Source organism: Thalassophryne amazonica, chromosome 6 (genome assembly GCF_902500255.1).
Source record: "Thalassophryne amazonica chromosome 6, fThaAma1.1, whole genome shotgun sequence".
Lineage (NCBI taxonomy): Eukaryota > Metazoa > Chordata > Actinopteri > Batrachoidiformes > Batrachoididae > Thalassophryne > Thalassophryne amazonica.
The window spans coordinates 122118723-122136724 of NC_047108.1; the positions used below are offsets into that span (position 1 = coordinate 122118723).

Below are 18002 nucleotides of genomic sequence, written 5' to 3' on the forward strand. Positions count from 1 at the left end.
TCTGGTGAAGAGGAAACACTCTAACACTGGTTAGATAGGCTGCCAATCATCAAATGCAGAAGTGCGGAAACACGTGAAACAGGAATGCCAGAAACAGGAAATCAAACTATATGAAACGAACATGGAAGAATCGTTGAAAGTGTCAGAAAATATTTACCATGGGGGAGAATTACACAGATAATATGGGGAATAATAGTAACACATGGAGAAGAATAATGTCACAGAGATAGAATAACAGTAGAAACAAAGTCAGAATCAAATTTATTGCCAAGTAAGTTCTTACATACAAGGAATTTGATCTGGTGTCATTGGTGCATAAACAACAATAAGAGAAAAGGAAAAAGAAAACGGCAACAAAAAAACTTATGAAAGAAGTAATTAGTGCATAAAAAAACAATAAAACAAAAGGAAAAATACTTCTGTAAGAAGTAAAGGAGTCAAATAGACAAATGGGCAAACCTGTTGACTGTCAAATAAATATAGTGGAATGGGGCCATGCAGACATGCAGATGTACAGTACCTTTCAGTCTGAACTTTGTGGGAGTGGGGGGGCAGGGTAAGTGGGGGTGTCTGGCATTATTTATACAGTAGTGTTCAGAATAATAGTAGTACTATGTGACTAAAAAGATTAATCCAGGTTGTGAGTATATTTCTTATTGTTACATGTAGGGATGGGTATTGATAAGATTTTATCTATCGATGCCATTATCGATTCTGCTTATCGATCCGATTCCTTATCGATTCCCTTATCGGTACCTCTTGTGAATTTTGTACTAAAAGTATGCTTTACAGGTTTTCTATGTATTTCATTGAGTCTTATAGTAAATAAATATGAAATTGGTCACTGTATCCTTGAACTCTGGACATAAGTAAAAATAAACAAAACGGTGTTTCGCTTTGAAGTTATTAATTCTGACTGGATTCTATCGTTCTAACTTGACTCGGCAGAGAGCCGTGCAGAGTTTGGAGCTGTGTGAACAGAATGGAGGACGATTCTCGTTTCTTTCTCGCAACAAGACAAGAGTCCCAGTTAGTAACTTTAATCCGCACAAACGTGACTCACAATTTCACTTATTCAGGGATGAACGTGGTGAAAAACAAAAGAAGCTGAAACCCAAAATTACCCCACAACACCATGTGTACGAAAATGTTTGAATTCTAGAAGCTCTGAAATGCAATCTGGGACTATTCCAGACAATAAACTGCAGTGAGTGCAGCATCCATTTAGTGAGAAAAAAAACCCAACTGTCCTTATTCAGATTCATTCCAGTAGTAGTCTGCTCTTTTCAGCAGTTTTCTAGCTTGACAGATAGTTCTGGAGGAAATCACTGAAGAAATTAACACATTGAAAATATGGTTTGACCTAAACAAACTGTCATTAAACTTAAATTAAACAGGGATGAAATGGAGGTGTAAGAGTCGCTAGGTATTCACAGGAAACACTTATTTATTTCTGTATGTATGTATGTATGTATGTATTTATATATGTACATTGTTAGTTGGTTTTATTTTTTCTGTTGTGTTTTTATTCAGGTTCTTTTTGTCTCTTTCTCTAAAATTGCATATAATCATTAGATTAGTTATTATTACTATTATTGTTGTGCTTGCTATTATTAACATATAAACAAATAAATAAAAAAAAAATCTTACAATTTATAATACATTTGACTCTTTTACGACAACACATGCTTGACAGCTGCAACTGCTTAATGCTAATTTTAACATTGAAAATGCCTTAGACATGCTAATGTTTTAGCATCGGTCCCGTTTTTAAGTTATAAAATACATCTATCAACTGTTTCAGAAGACCATAACAGGTCGGTTTAACATAGAAAAGGTACATAATGTTCACAGCCATATGCTCTTTAGGGTTTTAGCGGGGGAAAGCGAAAGAAAAAATTAACCAACGAAGCAATGATCGAAGCACTGCTTCGATCTGCGAATCACTGCTTCGATTGGTTTAAGGTTCAAAGCAAAGCCACGCTGCAGAAAAGTTGATTACAAACCCGCTGAAGGGTATGTAATCAATGTAGAGTAATTATAATTTTCCTGACAAACACCCCCAAAAACAACGGCCACTCTGAAGGACCGATAAGGGAATTAAGTAAAAAGGTTATTGATGTCGGTGGATCGAATCATTTCTTAACGATACACAAAAGGAACCGGTTCTCGATACCCATCCCTAGTTACATGGGAAATAAGGTACCAGTAGATTCAGTAGATTCTCACAAATCCAACAAGACCAAGCATTCATGATATGCACACTATTAAGGCTATGAAATTGGGCTATTAGTTAAAAAAAAAAAAAAAAAAAAAAAAAGTAGAAAAGGGGGTGTTCACAATAATTGTAGCATCTGCTGTTGACACTACAAACTCAAAACTATTATGTCTAAACTGCTTTTTTTAGCAATCCTATGAATCACTAAACTAGTATTTAGTTTTTCATGATTTCTTCACATCTTCGAGGCATTAATTTTGTTGGTTTGGAACCAAGATTTTGCTGGTTTACTAGTGTGCTTGGGGTCATTGTCTTGTTGAAACACCCATTTCAAGGGCACGTCCTCTTCAGCATAAGGCAACATGACCTCTTCAAGTATTTTGACATATCCAAACTGATCCATGATACCTGGTATGAGATATATAGGCCCAACACCATAGTAGGAGAAACATGCCCATATCATGATGCTTGCACCACCATGCTTCACTGTCTTCACTGTGAACTGTGGCTTGAATTCAGAGTTTGGGGGTCGTCTCACAAACTGTCTGCGGCCCTTGGACCCAAAAAGAACAATTTTGCTCTCATCAGTCCACAAAATATTCCTCCATTTCTCTTTAGGCCAGTTGATGTGTTCTTTGGCAAATTGTAACCTCTTCTGCACGTCTTTTATTTAACAGAGGGACTTTGTGGGGCATTCTTACAAATAAATTAGCTTCACACAGGCATCTTCTAACTGTCACAGCACTTACAGGTAACTCCAGACTGTCTTTGATCATCCTGGAGCTGATCAATGGGTGAGCCTGTGCCATTCTGGTTATTCTTCTATCCATTTTGATGGTTGTTTTCTGTTTTCTTCCATGCGTCTTTTTTTTTTTTGTCCATTTTAAAGCATTGGAGATCATTGTAGATGAACAGCCTATAATTTTTTGCACCTGCGTATGTTTTCCCCTCTCCAATCAACTTTTTAATCAAACTACGCTGTTCTTCTGAACAATGTCTTGAATGTCCCATTTTCCTCAGGCTTTCAAAGAGAAAAGCATGTTCAGCAGGTGCTGGCTTCATCCTTAAATAGGGGACACCTGATTCACACCTGTTTGTTCCACAAAATTGATGAACTCACTGACTGAATGCCACACTATTACTGTGAACACCCCCTTTTCTACTTTTTTTTTTTTTTTTTTTTTTTTTTACTAATAGCCCAATTTCATCGCCTTAAGAGTGTGCATATCATGAATGCTTGGTCTTGTTGGATTTGTGAGAATCTACTGATACCTTGTTTCCCATGTAACAATAAGAAATATACTCAAAACCTGGATTAATCTTTTTAGTCACATAGCATTTCTACTGTATTATTCTGAACACTACTGTAAGTCTAACATCATGGAGCTCAAACCTAATATGACTGTGATGCTTGCTGTCAAATTTAATATAAAGTGGCATTTTGAAGGATTTTATATGGAAAAAACTGTGCCTCTGTAAATCAGAAGAATGTTTCATCCCTGTTGATATAAGGCTGTTCAAAAAAATAAAATGTTCTTATTCCTTCTAAAAGTTGACTATTCCAAAGAAAGTCACAAATCTAAAGCATAAAATGTGAAAGTGGGTGCCTTTAATTGCAGGAAGAAACCTCAAGTAGACCAGATTCACAGGGGGGTTCATTTGGCCATACCGCCAAATGAACAAAAATAAAAGTGCAAAAAAGAAATGTCAACATGCTTTCATTTTTCCTCTTTGTCTTTCTTTCATTCACAGATACTAGAGAACTATTGGGAGAGATGGAAGGCATTGATGTGTTACTGCAGCAACTATCTGTAGGTCCCATAGTGATTATACACAGGTTTATATGGATGATTTTTAAAAAATGAACATAAATATGGTGGTCTTCAGGTGTTAATTTATTTGGCGTTGGGCAAGTACTTAATTTTTGACATTGTTCATGTGATTAATCTTTAAATATTTAATATGAGCAGTCTGCCTTGTATTTACTAGTGTCTTTTAACCATCACCATATCTTTTATTACGCACATTCAAAAACAACCATATCATTGTAGAAATGGAAATAAAATGATATATATTTAACACTTTCATCATGCTTTTTTATGTGAAGAATCTTATCCATATTAAAAAAGCGATAAGTGCCTTTTAGCGATAAGTGCCTTATCGCTAAAAGCTAAGTGCTCTCGCCTCTGCTTTCCCTCTTAGGTGTTTAAACGTCACAACCCGGCCACCGCTGAGGAGCAGGAGATGATGGAAAACCTTTTTGACGCACTCTGTTCCTGCCTCATGTTGCCAGCCAATCGGGACCGCTTCCTCAAAGGGGAAGGGCTTCAGCTGATGAACCTCATGCTCAGGTGAGGCGTCACAGTGTTAGAGGTGACAAGCATTTTTTTTTAGGGACCTTACATTTATTATAGCTGTATGTTACAGTTGATTCTTTATCTTAACCCAGACAGATGTATTAAACTTGTTACTTTTTGACTTATTAGTTTATAACAACCAGTCAGATTCAGTTTTGCTCCTATTTCCCATTTAAACCAACCGGTATATCACGGATGCTCATGGCACATTCTTTTGGTTTGTGTTTTTCTGTCCAGAGGAGACCAGTTGATATGTTGCAGATGTGACTCGAAGAACAAAAGCACATTCAATTCTTTTTAAACTCAATAGTCTAGTAATACTGCAGTGCAGATGCAGTGTGTGCAATGTAAGCATTAATCATGCGTGAATAAACCGAAATGAATGTAGCTATTTACATATTTGCCAGCCTTGGATTGATGTGTCAGCTATGGGGAATATCTGAAATGTATGTAGTTAATTGCAGAGTCACAGTGTTACTGTTCTTTGTGTAGAACTTAACAGTTTTAAACAACATAACTGTGCTACAGAAGACATCGAACAGTTTATGCTAGATGGCATTAAACACAGCAGTGCTATGGTCATATTTTTATTTATTATTTTGTTTATAAGGATGTTGACCAAAGCAACATCTTTTTTGATATACAATGTGGACCTCTCAGCTCATTTTGTTTGCCGGTTTTTAGCTGGGAGTATTTATGACACAGTGTACTCATCTTTCAACTCTCTTTCCACTCCAGCAAAATAAAACTATCAGCTTAAGGAGATGGAACACAACATCTTACCTGCTTTTATGAAACTTCACAGCTTTTGTCCCTCTGTGCTGATAATTGCATTACTGGGCACAGATTTAAAGCTTGGATCAATATCTCATTATTGAAATGCAAAAGCACTTTTCTGTTAAATGGTCCTCATGGACTTTGGAGGAAAAACACGAGCAGGAGAAAGAGCCAATCAAGAGGAGACTCTGAGAATGATGCTCAAATAAATGTGAAAAAAATAATAATTTTACATGTAAGATTTTAGCATTTTTTAATATGAGGTCATAGTATGAAAGTTATTAAAGCTTCAGTGTGTAGGATTTAGGTATGTTTATTGGTGATCAGTGTGTTTTCATCAGCTTAGAATGAGACCCTTATTTCTTCATGGGAGCAGGCTCCCTCATTGAGACCACGCTGTGGCAGGACATTATTGATACAGTAGCCCAAAAGGGACAAACTTACAATGCCTTTTTGCATTTTTCAGCACAATTTGGATCCACATTGCCAAAGAAGCAAAAATCTGAAAACTAAATTGTGACCAGCAAGAGCATAATGCTACATGCAACCTCACCACTAAGTGACACTAAATCCTGCACACTGTAGCTTTAAATACAATGATGCACATAAAAGTTTCAAGGTACATCACACAACACATATTCAGTAAAAGATATAATGTAAATCAGGAGAAAACACTTTTCTAATTCTTCTTCTTCTTTGTCTTTCGGCTGTTCCCGTTAGGTGTCGCCACATCAGATCAATCATTTCCATCTCACCCTGTCCTCTGTATCTTCCTCTGTCACACCAACCACCTGCATGTCCTCTCTCAGCACATCCATGAACCTCCTCTTTGGTCTCCCTCTTCTCCTCCTGCCTGGTGGCTCCATCCTCAGCATCCTTCTCCCTATATACCCTGGGTCCCTCCTCTGCACATGTCCAAACCATCTCAATCTCGCCTCTCTGATTTTGTCTCCAAACCGTCCCACCTGAGCTGTCCTTCTGATATGTTCCACACTCTCCATTACTTTGAACAGTTGACCCCAAATATTTAAACTCATCTACTTTCGCCACTTCTGCTCCTTGTAACTGCACTATTCCACTGGGCTCCCTCTCATTCACACACATGTACTCAGTCTTGCTTCTACTGACTTTCATTCCCCTTCTCTCCAAAGCATATCTCCACTTCTCCAGACTAGACTCAACTTGCTCTCTACTCTCACTACAGATCACAATGTCATCTGCAAACATCATAGTCCATGGGGACTCCTGTCTGATCTCATCTGTCAACCTGTCCATCACCACTGCAAACAAGAAAGGACTCAGAGCTGATCCTTGGTGTAATCCCACCTCCACCTTGAATGAGTCTGTCATTCCGACTGCGCATCTCACCGCTGTCACACTATTCTTGTACATGTCCTGCACTACCCTAACATACTTCTCTGCCACTCCAGACTTCCTCATACAATGCCACAACTCTTCTCTTGGCACCCTATCATAAGCTTTTTCTAAATCCACAAACACACAATGTAACTCTTTCTGTCCTCTGTACTTTTCCAACAGTATTCTCAGAGCAAACATTGCATCTGTAGTGCTCTTTCTCGGCATGAAACCATATTGCTGCTCACAGATCTTCACCTGTTTTCTAAGCCTAGCTTCTACTACTCTTTCCCATAACTTCATGCTGTGGCTGATCAGCTTTATGCCTCTGTAGTTACTGCAGCTCTGCACATCACCCTTGTTCTTGAAAATAGGAACCAGCACACTTCGTCTCCACTCCTCAGGCATCCTCTCACTTTCCAAGATTTTATTAAACAATCTGGTTAGAAACTCTACTGCCATCTCTCCTAGACATTTCCATGCCTCCATTGGAAAGTCATCTTGACCAACTGCCTTTCCACTCTTCATCCTCTTCATAACAGCCCTCACTTCTTCCTTGCTAATCTCTTTTACTTCCTGATTTACTCTCACCACATCATCCAGCCTTTTCTCTCGCTCATTTTCTTTATTCATTAACTCTTCAAAATATTCTCTCAACCTCCTCAGCACACACTCCTCACTTGTCAGCATGTGCATCTTTTACCACCCTAACCTGCTGCACATCCTTTCCAGCTCTGTCCCTTTGTCTGGCCAATCGATACAAGTCCTTTTCTCCTTCCTTACTATTCAACTTCTTGTACAGCTCGCAATATGCCTTTTCCTTTGCTTTTGCCACTTCTCTTCTCGCCTTACGCCGCATCTCCTTGTACTCCTGTCTACTTTCTTCATCTCTCCGACTATCCCAAAACGTTTTCGCCAACCTCTTTCTCCTTATGCTTTCCTGGACTTCTTCATTCCACCACCAAGTCTCCTTGTCTTCCTTCCACTGTCCAGATGTCATACCCAGTACTGCCCTAGCTGTCTCCCTCACCACATCTGCAGTACTTTTCCAGTTGTCCAAAATTGCTTCCCCTCCAACTAGTGCTTCTCTCACCTGCTCGCTAAATTTCACACAACAGTCTTCCTCCTTCAGCTTCCACCATCTGATCCTTTGTTGAGCTCTCACTCTTCTTCTTCTTTACTTCTAAAGTCATCCTACAAACAACCATCCTATGCTGTCTAGTGACACTCTCTCCTGCTACCACCTTACAGTCTGTGATTTCTTTTAGCTTGCATCTCCTATAAAGAATGTAGTCCACCTGTGTGCACCTTCCTCCACTCTTATATGTTACCCTGTGCTCCTCCCTTTTCTTAAAGTAGGTATTCACCACAGCCATTTCCATCCTTTTTGCAAACTCAACTACCATCTGTCCTTCCCCATTCCTATCCTTGACACCATATCTACCCATTACTTTCTCATCACCTCTGTTCCCTTCACCAACATGCCCATTGAAGTCTGCTCCTATCACCACTCTTTCATGCTTGGGCACACTATCCACCACCTCATCTAACACACTCCAGAAATCTTCTTTCTCCTTCATCTCACAACCTACCTGTGGGGCATATGCACTGATGATATTCATCATCACCCCTTCAATTTCCAACTTCACACTCATCACCCTGTCAGACACTCGCTTAACCTCCAGCACACTTTTAACATACTCTTCCTTTAAAATGACCCCAACACCATTTCTCTTCCTGTCCTCACCATGGTACAACAACTTGTACCCACCGCCGATGCTCCTGCTCTTACTTCCCTTCCACTTGGTCTCTTGCACACACAATATGTCTACCTTTCTCCTCTCCATCATATCAGCCAGCTCTCTCCCTTTACCAGTCATACTACCAACATTCAAAGTCCCCACTCTCATTTCCACCCTTCTAGTTTTCTTCTTCTCCCACTGTTCGTGGCAACGTTTTCCTCCTCTTCTTCATCGTCTTTGCCCAGCAGTAGCCCAATTTCCACCGGCACCCTGTTGGGCAATAGCACCGGTGGCGGACGTTGTTAACCCGGGCCGCGACCGATCCGGTATGGGAATTCGATTCTGAGTCTGCATAGTTGGGTTGGCTTGTTCTACGCCGGATGCCCTTCCTGACGCAACCCTCCTCATTTATCCGGGCTTGGGACCGGCACTCAGAATGTACTGGCTGCACACCCCATGTGGCTGAGTTTTTATTCTCTATTCTCTTGCTTTTCTAATGCAAGACTAAATAATGCAGAGTTGGAGCAACAAACGTATGGGCCAAACCGTTTCAATTTTTAAAAAGACCTTTAATTATCAATTTAATATTTTGAAAGGTCAGTCTTTAAGAATGTGTGCTAATGAAGATGCAGTACAACCTTTGTAATTCAAATTTAGAAGAAAAGGACAAAAGTCATCCTTACATCCCACATACCCTGCACATCAGATTCTTGACTAAGCCACATCAAACTTATGTTTCATATATTGTTTCTTGATTAATTCTGTGCACAGATGAATATTCCCCCGACTGGACTGTTTCCATTTTCTGATCACGTCGCTGGGACATTTGGTCAGTGTGGGCAATATATAAGATGATAATGTCAGCACAGGTTAATAAACTTATCAGCCAGGACTCGTCTTCATTCTCATTTGGAATTGGACTCTCATCATAAATGTGCTGCTGCTGGCGTCACTTTGACCCTCAATTCATTTTGTAGCCACGCTGCCTCGTTCGCCACTTCAACAGGCAGCATTTAGTTGACTGTCGACCGACTGAATTGCCTAGTTTTCCTTCATAAAGTACACTGTGTGGCTCCCCCTGGTCTTTGCAGCTGTCCATCACTTATAATGCGTCTGTCTCAGGCCCCAGACTCAACTGCCTGAACGATGGTTCCCTCCTCTGAGATAAACTGTCATCTGTCATTGGTGGGATTAAAGGAAGTGACACTGTGACAGACAGCTACATTTCCTCAGAGGAGGCGTATCGTATTGTGGTTGAGAGCATAGAGAGAGGAGGTAAATGGTAAATGGACTGCACTTATCTCGTGCTTTTCCATCTGCATCAGAAGCTCAAAGCACTTTACAATTACGCCTCCCATTCACACAGACACACTCAGACACCGATGTCAGGGTCAGTCCCTCTTGTCATGCATGAAGGATGGAAAAAGAAATGAGCTTATTGTTACTATTTGTGTTTATACAGATAAGCAGATTTTAATTGCATTCTTTTATTCTTGGATCTGTGATACCAAAATAGGTATAATGCAAAATATGTTTTAAGAATCAAATTATATACAAGAGTTGCTTTTCATCTCATTTAAACTCTCAAATAGTAGACATGATGTTTGGAAAAAGCTTATGTTAACTATAATGTTCTTGCAAATGTTTGCAAATGAACATGGTCTTCAAAATGTATGCTGTTTTGTGTATCTGTCATGTCTGTCCATATTGTTGAAAATTAATTGTTGAAGCTTTCACACTATGTGGCATTTTTGCGAGGGGAAATAAGTGAGATGTTTGGAGCTTGAGAGAGGCTGGCCTATCAGTTTGTGTGTCACTCTGTTTTGTTTGACAAGCATACATTTAAAGGAATGCTGGTGATAAAGACACAATTTGGCACACAGAAAATCACAGCCAGTTTTGTTTATATAAGTTAGGGGATGGATACATGAACATTTCCAAGTCACCGAGTATGAGACTTCACTGAGTCTGGGACGTCATTTACATCCTTCATTCAGAAATACAATCAGTATGGTCCTTTATGGTAGATTAGGCAATTTTCAAAAGCTGAGTGACTATGCAGGAAATATACTAGTGAAGGAAGCCATCAAAGCTCCCTTGATATCGATTTTGTTTGGGTTTGTGCATTCTGTACTGTTGTTTGTATGGTTGTTTTGAAATTATAGCTCACTGATTAATTTATGCGTTGTATTTGTTATCATGGGTATATGTATATTTATATATACATACGAGGTCTATTAGAAAAGTATCCGACCTTATTATTTTTTTCAAAAACTATATGGATTTGAATCGTGCGATTACATCAGACAAGCTTGAACCCTTGTGGGCATGCGAGAGTTTTTTCACGCCTGTCGGTTGCATCATTCGCCTGTGGGCAGGCTTTGAGTGAGGAGTGGTCCACCCCTCCCGTCTATTTTTTCATTGTTTAGGAATGGCTCAGAGACTGCCGCTTTGCTTGATCAAAATTTTTTCAGAAACTGTAAGGCACATCTGAGTGGACACCATTCGAGAAATTCAGCTGGTTTTCAGTGAAAATTTTAAGGGCTGATGAGAGATTATGGAGTGTTACTGCTGATCCCAAGCTCTTCTGAAAATTCTCTGTTCTCTCACGACGTCCTGGGTCAACAGAGGCTTAAATTTGGAAGTTTTCAGCTCGAAACAGGCTGATGACGGCGGCTCGGAGCGCGGCGCGCCCTCTGGCTCCGTGGGTTGTCCTTAAAGCGACAGTAACCCTCCATAATCTCTCATCAGCCCTTAAAATTTTCACCGAAAACCGTCTGAATTTCTCGAATGGTGTCCACTCGGATGTGCCTTACAGTTTCTGAACAGTTGCCTTACAGTTTCTTTTGATCAAGCAAAGCGGCAGTCTCTGAGCCATTCATAAACAATGAAAAAAATAGACGGGAGGGGTGGACCACTCCTCACTCAAAGCCTGCCCACAGGCGAATGACGCAACCGACAGGCGTGAAAAAACTCACGCATGCCCACGAGGGTTCAAGCTTGTTTGATGTAATCGCACGTGATTCAAATCCATATAGTTTTTGAAAAAATAAAAAGGTTGGTTTCTTTTCTAATAGACCACGTATGTATACATCTTTATTTTTTATGGTTAAAGGGGTGAGTGTTTATAAGCTTTTGTTTCTGCCTACACCCTTTCGGGCACATGGGTACATTGTTAAATTGTTAGCTTTTTTTGCTATTTTTGAGTCTGTGTGTGCCGAAATAAATTCATTCATTCATTCTTGAGGCCATATTGGCTTCTGTGGCTGTGATTGACGAAAGTGTGCATAATGCAACTTTTGTTTGGTGCCGCACTACAGTGAAACAACAAACAAAACAGCAGCAAAACAAACAGTGGATCAGAGAAGGATTTTCTTAAAAAGAAGAGATTTTAATTAGTTTTCTACAAGGACGCGACTTGGGCAGCAGCTTCTTGTACTAAGATACTTCTCTGCACAACTCCACTATGAAGTTGTGACTTGTGCTGCAACAGACAAGCTCTACTATTCTTTTTATTATTTTAGCTGTCTCATTCAGAGAAGCCTATAACGCCTTCGGAATTGTGGGTGTTTTAGTGGCTTCCGTCATGAGTTGTTGAGATCATCCAGTGAGCTATAGGTTTAATGGGATGCTTGTCATAAAGCGTGCTGAGTGAGCCCTCTTCTTCTGAGACTGTTAATTGACAATGATGTGAATCAAGTGGTTCTCCACATTAACACAATAACACTCTAGATTAATTAACAATCAGTCACTTCAAATAAAAGTAATTAGGATTTAGAGACCTCTCTGTCCCTTTATACTTAGTGTTTGCGGCCCACTTTCTCATTCCATGACTGCCGCTATCTTAAACCTTGGTGCAAGGAGGGATCTTTGTCAAATCCTTTCTAAAACAGATACCGTCAAATGTCCAGGGATTGACAGACAGTTAACGTACTGAATGGCATAAATTAAGAGAGTTTGTCCAGTCATATCCACAGAAGCCTGTAACTGTCAGAGTTGTCATGGGTTTTCGTTTTGTGCTGTCAGTTTGTGAGAGCTACCTACTCTAGATTGATTTACCATATTGACTCTGCATTGACATACTGTGTTTGAAATAAGTCCTGGACATATTCAGTGACTTGTAAATGTTCATGTGTCCATCAGCTGTAAAAATAATGACTTCTTGTAAATTTGTTGAAGTCTGCCAATAACTGAATGTAAATTTGATGTCTAAAAGTGTAATGCAACTGTTTTTTAACTGCACTCATCCCTTTGTAGGAGGTCTAAGGCTGGACACTGGAGCTTTAAATGTAGTGTTCAGAGTATGTTCTTTATTTCTTTAAAATTGCAGTATTTTGAACTTGACTTTGGTTTTGTTTAAATGTTTCTGATTCAGAGAAAAGAAAATGTCCCGAGCCAGTGCTCTGAAAGTCCTGGACCATGGGATGATTGGACCAGAGGGGTCAGATAACTGCCATAAGTTTGTGGACATCCTGGGCTTGCGAACAATCTTTCCACTCTTCATGAAAACACCCAAGAAAATGAAGAAAACTGGTGCATCAGAGAAGGATCATGAAGGTACATTTTAAATCAGAACAGCAGCATATGTATACATGTTTTTTCTTTTTCCCTTCTACAACCATGAACAAGTGAAATGTGTAAAGCTCCTACTGAGAAGATATTTTTCCTGTTGTGCTTCACAGTAAAAGCTTTTTAATGTCAACGCAATGGCGGCTGCAAATTAAGGACACTGTCGTTGGAGGGTAGCTTTATTGTGGCATATTGCTGAATTGCGCCATATATTTTAAATTTTCCTTAAAATAGGCTGAACGTTATCACAGTCTTTTGTTTGTTGTTTGGAAACAATGCATGTCCCAAGTGGAATCATCATCATGTGAAAAAACACCAGAGCGAGAGTGTGAATCGGATTGGCACAGAAACCAAGAAGCTTGTCTATAAATTGCTGAGATGAACACAGAGAGCTTTTGTAAGTTTGGAAAATCAAACCCTTAGCACATAATGTCACTGAATAATGACTTTTCCTCTGTAACAGTCCTCTATGTGCAGGCCGAACTGCAGATGCATCCTGTAGGTGCTCATTCTCACCCTTATACACCATACACTCATACACACATATACACATCACAATATCTTGTTTGAATATCTGTACCGTTCATCTCCCCTCCTCATCACTGTACCTATTAATAATAACCAGTTTGAGTCTTGTCTTCAACAGACTCATGCCTGGACTTTGTTTCAGCTCTTTGCTGAGTTTGTGCCAGACCTTCACACCACTGACTAAAATGCACATTCTTTTCATGGTTGTTCGAACACTTAAGGTTTTAAAATTTAAGTTTTCCATGTAATTATACCTACCCTCTCTCTCTGAGTTTTTGTAAGTTTTCTGGTTGTCATTTGTTTCTGGCTTTATAAATTAACTGAGTTGTTTGAAATTCGACCAGATCTGGAAATTTTAGCAGACAGATCTGGTAGAGTTAATGAACAATGAATTAGTGTGATCATGATCATCATCATCTGCGAACAGAACAAACTTTAGTATTTCTGAAACCTTTCAGACTGTGAAGCCCCCGGTTCTCGGGTATCGAGAACTGAGGGGGCTTCAGGTATCAAGAACCGGTTCTTTTCGAGAATCGTTAAGAAATGATTCAATCCACCGACATCAATGGCCTTTTTACTTAACTATTCTCTTATCGGTCCTTCAGAGCGGCCATTGTCTTTGAGGGTGTTTTATGATAATTTCTTTACGTTGATTACAGACCCAGGGTCTGTTCTTAAAAACGTACAGATACTTTTAAAATATGTTTACTGGGGAGAGCTGGCATTTGCCGTTTGATATGCTTATGTATTTTGGGTCGAGGATGAACGCCATGAAAATGAGAAGTTGATAGGATTAATATTTTGTAGAAATTAGGGATTTTACATTCGAACACTGAACAATGGACGTTGATAATTAAATAATGGACTCGCACGCTATTCCAACAGGGGGCAGTAAATAATCATCTATATATTAGAAGCCAAGTGGCCTCTGTGTACATGTGTGCTTGTGTGCAACTTCGATCACAGAGAAACTGGGGATAGCTAATATTTGACATTTGGATGAATGCTGCGAAAATGGAAAGTTGATAGGACTAATATTTTTGGAGAAATTGTGGATATTATGTAACAACAGTGAACAATGGACGTTGATATCACCATTAATCAGTCCCTGGTAACCAGACAAGCTCTGAACAAAGGAAACATCTCAACTTTGCCAGTTGTAAAACATGTCATCAACTAAATGTGCCAAATAATAAATACAATAATTCCCAAAATTTCTCATTTTAATTTCCTGCACTTTCATTTAAAATTATTATAGAAACTTTGCATAATTTATTAGCACCCTTGAAAAATGTCACATACCTATTTTATAAACACTACCCAATCTAGAACCCCTGGATCCCCACAGGCAACATGCTAGCTTTGTAAGTTATAGCAGAACCTTAAAAATTGTGTACATTTAATTTTCAGTAAGCATGTTTTTTTTGGTTTTGTTTTTTTGTATGTGTAACCTGCATCACTTTGCCAAGCTCAGTCTCATACTTACTGTCCCCGGGAAAAGAGACAGGTGACCTGAACACAAGGCTAACACCCACAGGTTCCAGCTTCTGTTGATAGAGCATCTTTATTGCCTTGAAGAGTGAGTTTTATTTAACTTATGCACAGCACCACCCGCTGGCCTCTGATATATGTACACTTACTTTTCTAACACGAGATCTTTGGAAGTTAAAATATCCAAAACCATGTTCTGCACGTATCATTGCTTTGGCGTTACAAATATATACCACAACAGTGTTCTTTTTTGGCACTGAGTATGGAGCTCAGAATAGGAATAGTTTAGCATTTAACTGGGGGAAAAAGTGTCAGTGATTTAGCATTTGGTATGTTCCGATTTTATCCATATTTTATCATAACAGAATGACATGTTGTATAAAATTATTAAATAGTTACAGTATGAACATGAATATTATAATAAAATATTAGCCACTGCCTTTCACATTTTATGAGCTTCGAATTCACAAAACAAAACCTCTACATATTTCTAAAGATAATACTCCGTGATTGCATGTTTGATGCATGTTCTTCTACCAGCATCTTTTGTGACGTGTCGCCCCATTTGTCCCTCTGACACCCTAAATCCTAATCTGCTCATATATCGTGGTTTGCTGCCTCTTCAGTCTGTCAGTTTTCACTATCAATCCCGTCTTGATTGATTTTTGCTGCCTGCACTCTTGAACATCTCTTGTCTCTGAGTGAGAGGTAGGAAGTGCAAATAAGAGCCAGCTAGAGAGAGATGGGATTGAACATGTGATAAATGAAGAGAACAAAATAAAGAGGAGCTCGTGTGTGTCAGTCAGTCAGTCAGTCAGTCAGAAATAATTAAGCTTGATACATCAAGTAGGTTTTCCAGTCCTGCAGTGGAGAACAAATTGTCTCCTATTGTGTCCCGTCTCACACAGAAGCTGGATAAATTAACCTCTTGACCTCCTCTCACAGTGAGGGGAGGGACAGATAACCCATTGTAACACTGAAACCTTCTCCTCCTGTGCATTTAATCCTCTGGCAAGGCACACACACACACACTTAAGAGACAGGCTAAAATAAAAGCTGTAGAATTTAAACACATAAGACTTCTTCCTGTGAAATGGGGTATTTTGCAATAAAGTCCCTGTGATTAGCAGGGAATGCATGAGAATACTGGAGTTAGCTGGTGAGTGAGTGGGTCTGAAAAATTTCTGTGTCCATAAAAACTAATGAATACAGTAAGTCCCTTCGGCTGCTCTCTTGTTGTCAGTCATGGTCGCCACAGCAGATGTGAGGTAGATCTGCATGTTGAATTGGCACAAGTTTTATGCCGAATGCCCCGCCTGACTCGACTCCACATTAAATGGAGAAATGTGGCAGGGGTGAGGTTTAGATCGGGAGTTTTCCACGCTGAAACCAAGCGCACTGCTCTGAAATTTTAGGTTCTGATAGATAGAGCTAAAGACGAATAAATGTCCCGTTTTGTTTTAACCTAATAAATTGAAATTATTCTTTTGTATATTAGTTTCAGTTGGAATGTTGGCACAGTGGGACATGTCTGAGCTTGTTCCAGCAGGTACATGTAAAGTAGACCTTTTGTTTGTATGACTTGTTGCTAATCGTAGGGTCCTGGTGGCCACAAAGGCCTGAAACACACTACAAGTGCCATGTTTGCTTCAGGGCTAGACCTTACGTGCCGGTTTGCATTCATTCATCCATGTTAGCAAATTAAACCTTGTAGACCGTCAGCATAGAAACGTCCAAGATGTGGGTGCTGTGTCCAGTGTTCCGTGGCCCTCTGGAGAATTGAGCTGGCACTTATGACCCTTGTGCCATTTTGACATCATACCATCAACATTAAATAATTACAGTGCATCCAGAGAGTATTCACCGCACTGCACTTTTTCCACATTGTAGAGAAGCTTGAATCTTCGACTGGACTGGGTTGCTTGACGCGAGGACGTTTCACTTCAAATCGCAGAAGCTTCCTCATCTAAAATTCTTGCTCTGGTGGTCTGACTTCTGTCTTGACTCTTGTAGAGAAGAATAACCAGAAGCCACAAAAGCTGGAGTTTTAAACCTAACCAGACCCCTCCCACCGAGAGGCAGACTGCTATAGGCTAGTGACTAAACAATAGCTCTAATTAGCAACTATTGTGCTCTAGTTAGCACTCTCCTAATGACAGGGCAGTTTTTCCCCTACTCCTCTTCTTCTTGTCTCCGTCTCCTGTCTATCTGGTCTCTTTGTTCTCTGGGACTTCTGCCCTTTGTCCAGGGACCGTTGTGGGTACCCACATACTGTGAGGGCTTTCCGGACAAGTTGTTGTTCTTTAGCCTTTCTCTCTGCAGTTGTGGGCACCTGTAGGGCTCTGTGTTGAAGAGTCCTGATCAGGACTCTTGTGGGTACCCACGAGGGGTCTGGTTAGGTTTAAAACTCCAGCTTTTGTGGCTTGTGGTTATTCTTCTCTGCAAGAGTCAAGACAGAAGTCAGACCACCAGGGCAAGAATTTTAGCTGAGGAAGCTTCTGCGATTTGAAGCGAAACGTCCTTGCATCAAGCAACCCAGTCCAGTCGAAGATTCAAGCTTCTCTACTATGGAACCCACCTGGACAACTGAGAGCTTACACAGAAACATTTTCCACATTGTTTTTATGTTACAGCATTATTCCAGAATGGACGAAATTATTTTTTCCCCTCAAAATTCTACACACATTACCCCATAATAACAATTTGAAAAAGGTTTTATGAGATTATTGCAAATTTCTTAAAAACAAAACAAAAACTAAGAAATCACCCGTTCATAAGTATTCACAGCCTTTGCCATGAAGCTCAAAATTGAGCTTGTTTCCACTGATCATCTTTGAGAAGTTTCTTCAGTTTAATTGGAGTCAACCTGGGGTAAATTCAGTTGATTGGACATGATTTGGAAAGGCACACACCTGTCTAAATATAAGGTCCCACAGTTGACAGTGCATGTCAGAGCACAAACCA

The 18002-nt window shown here is 39.8% G+C and overlaps 1 protein-coding gene across 1 annotated transcript in view; it reads left to right on the forward strand.

The window, feature by feature from the left end:
• The window catches only part of ctnnbl1 (catenin, beta like 1), a 193300-nt gene that overhangs the window by 65281 nt on the left and 110017 nt on the right, over positions 1-18002 (forward strand). Inside the window, exons 9-11 of the mRNA XM_034173303.1 lie at positions 3971-4029; positions 4421-4569; positions 12826-13007. Of these exons, the coding sequence (XP_034029194.1) occupies positions 3971-4029; positions 4421-4569; positions 12826-13007 (390 nt within the window). The remainder of the gene's footprint in view (positions 1-3970; positions 4030-4420; positions 4570-12825; positions 13008-18002) is intronic.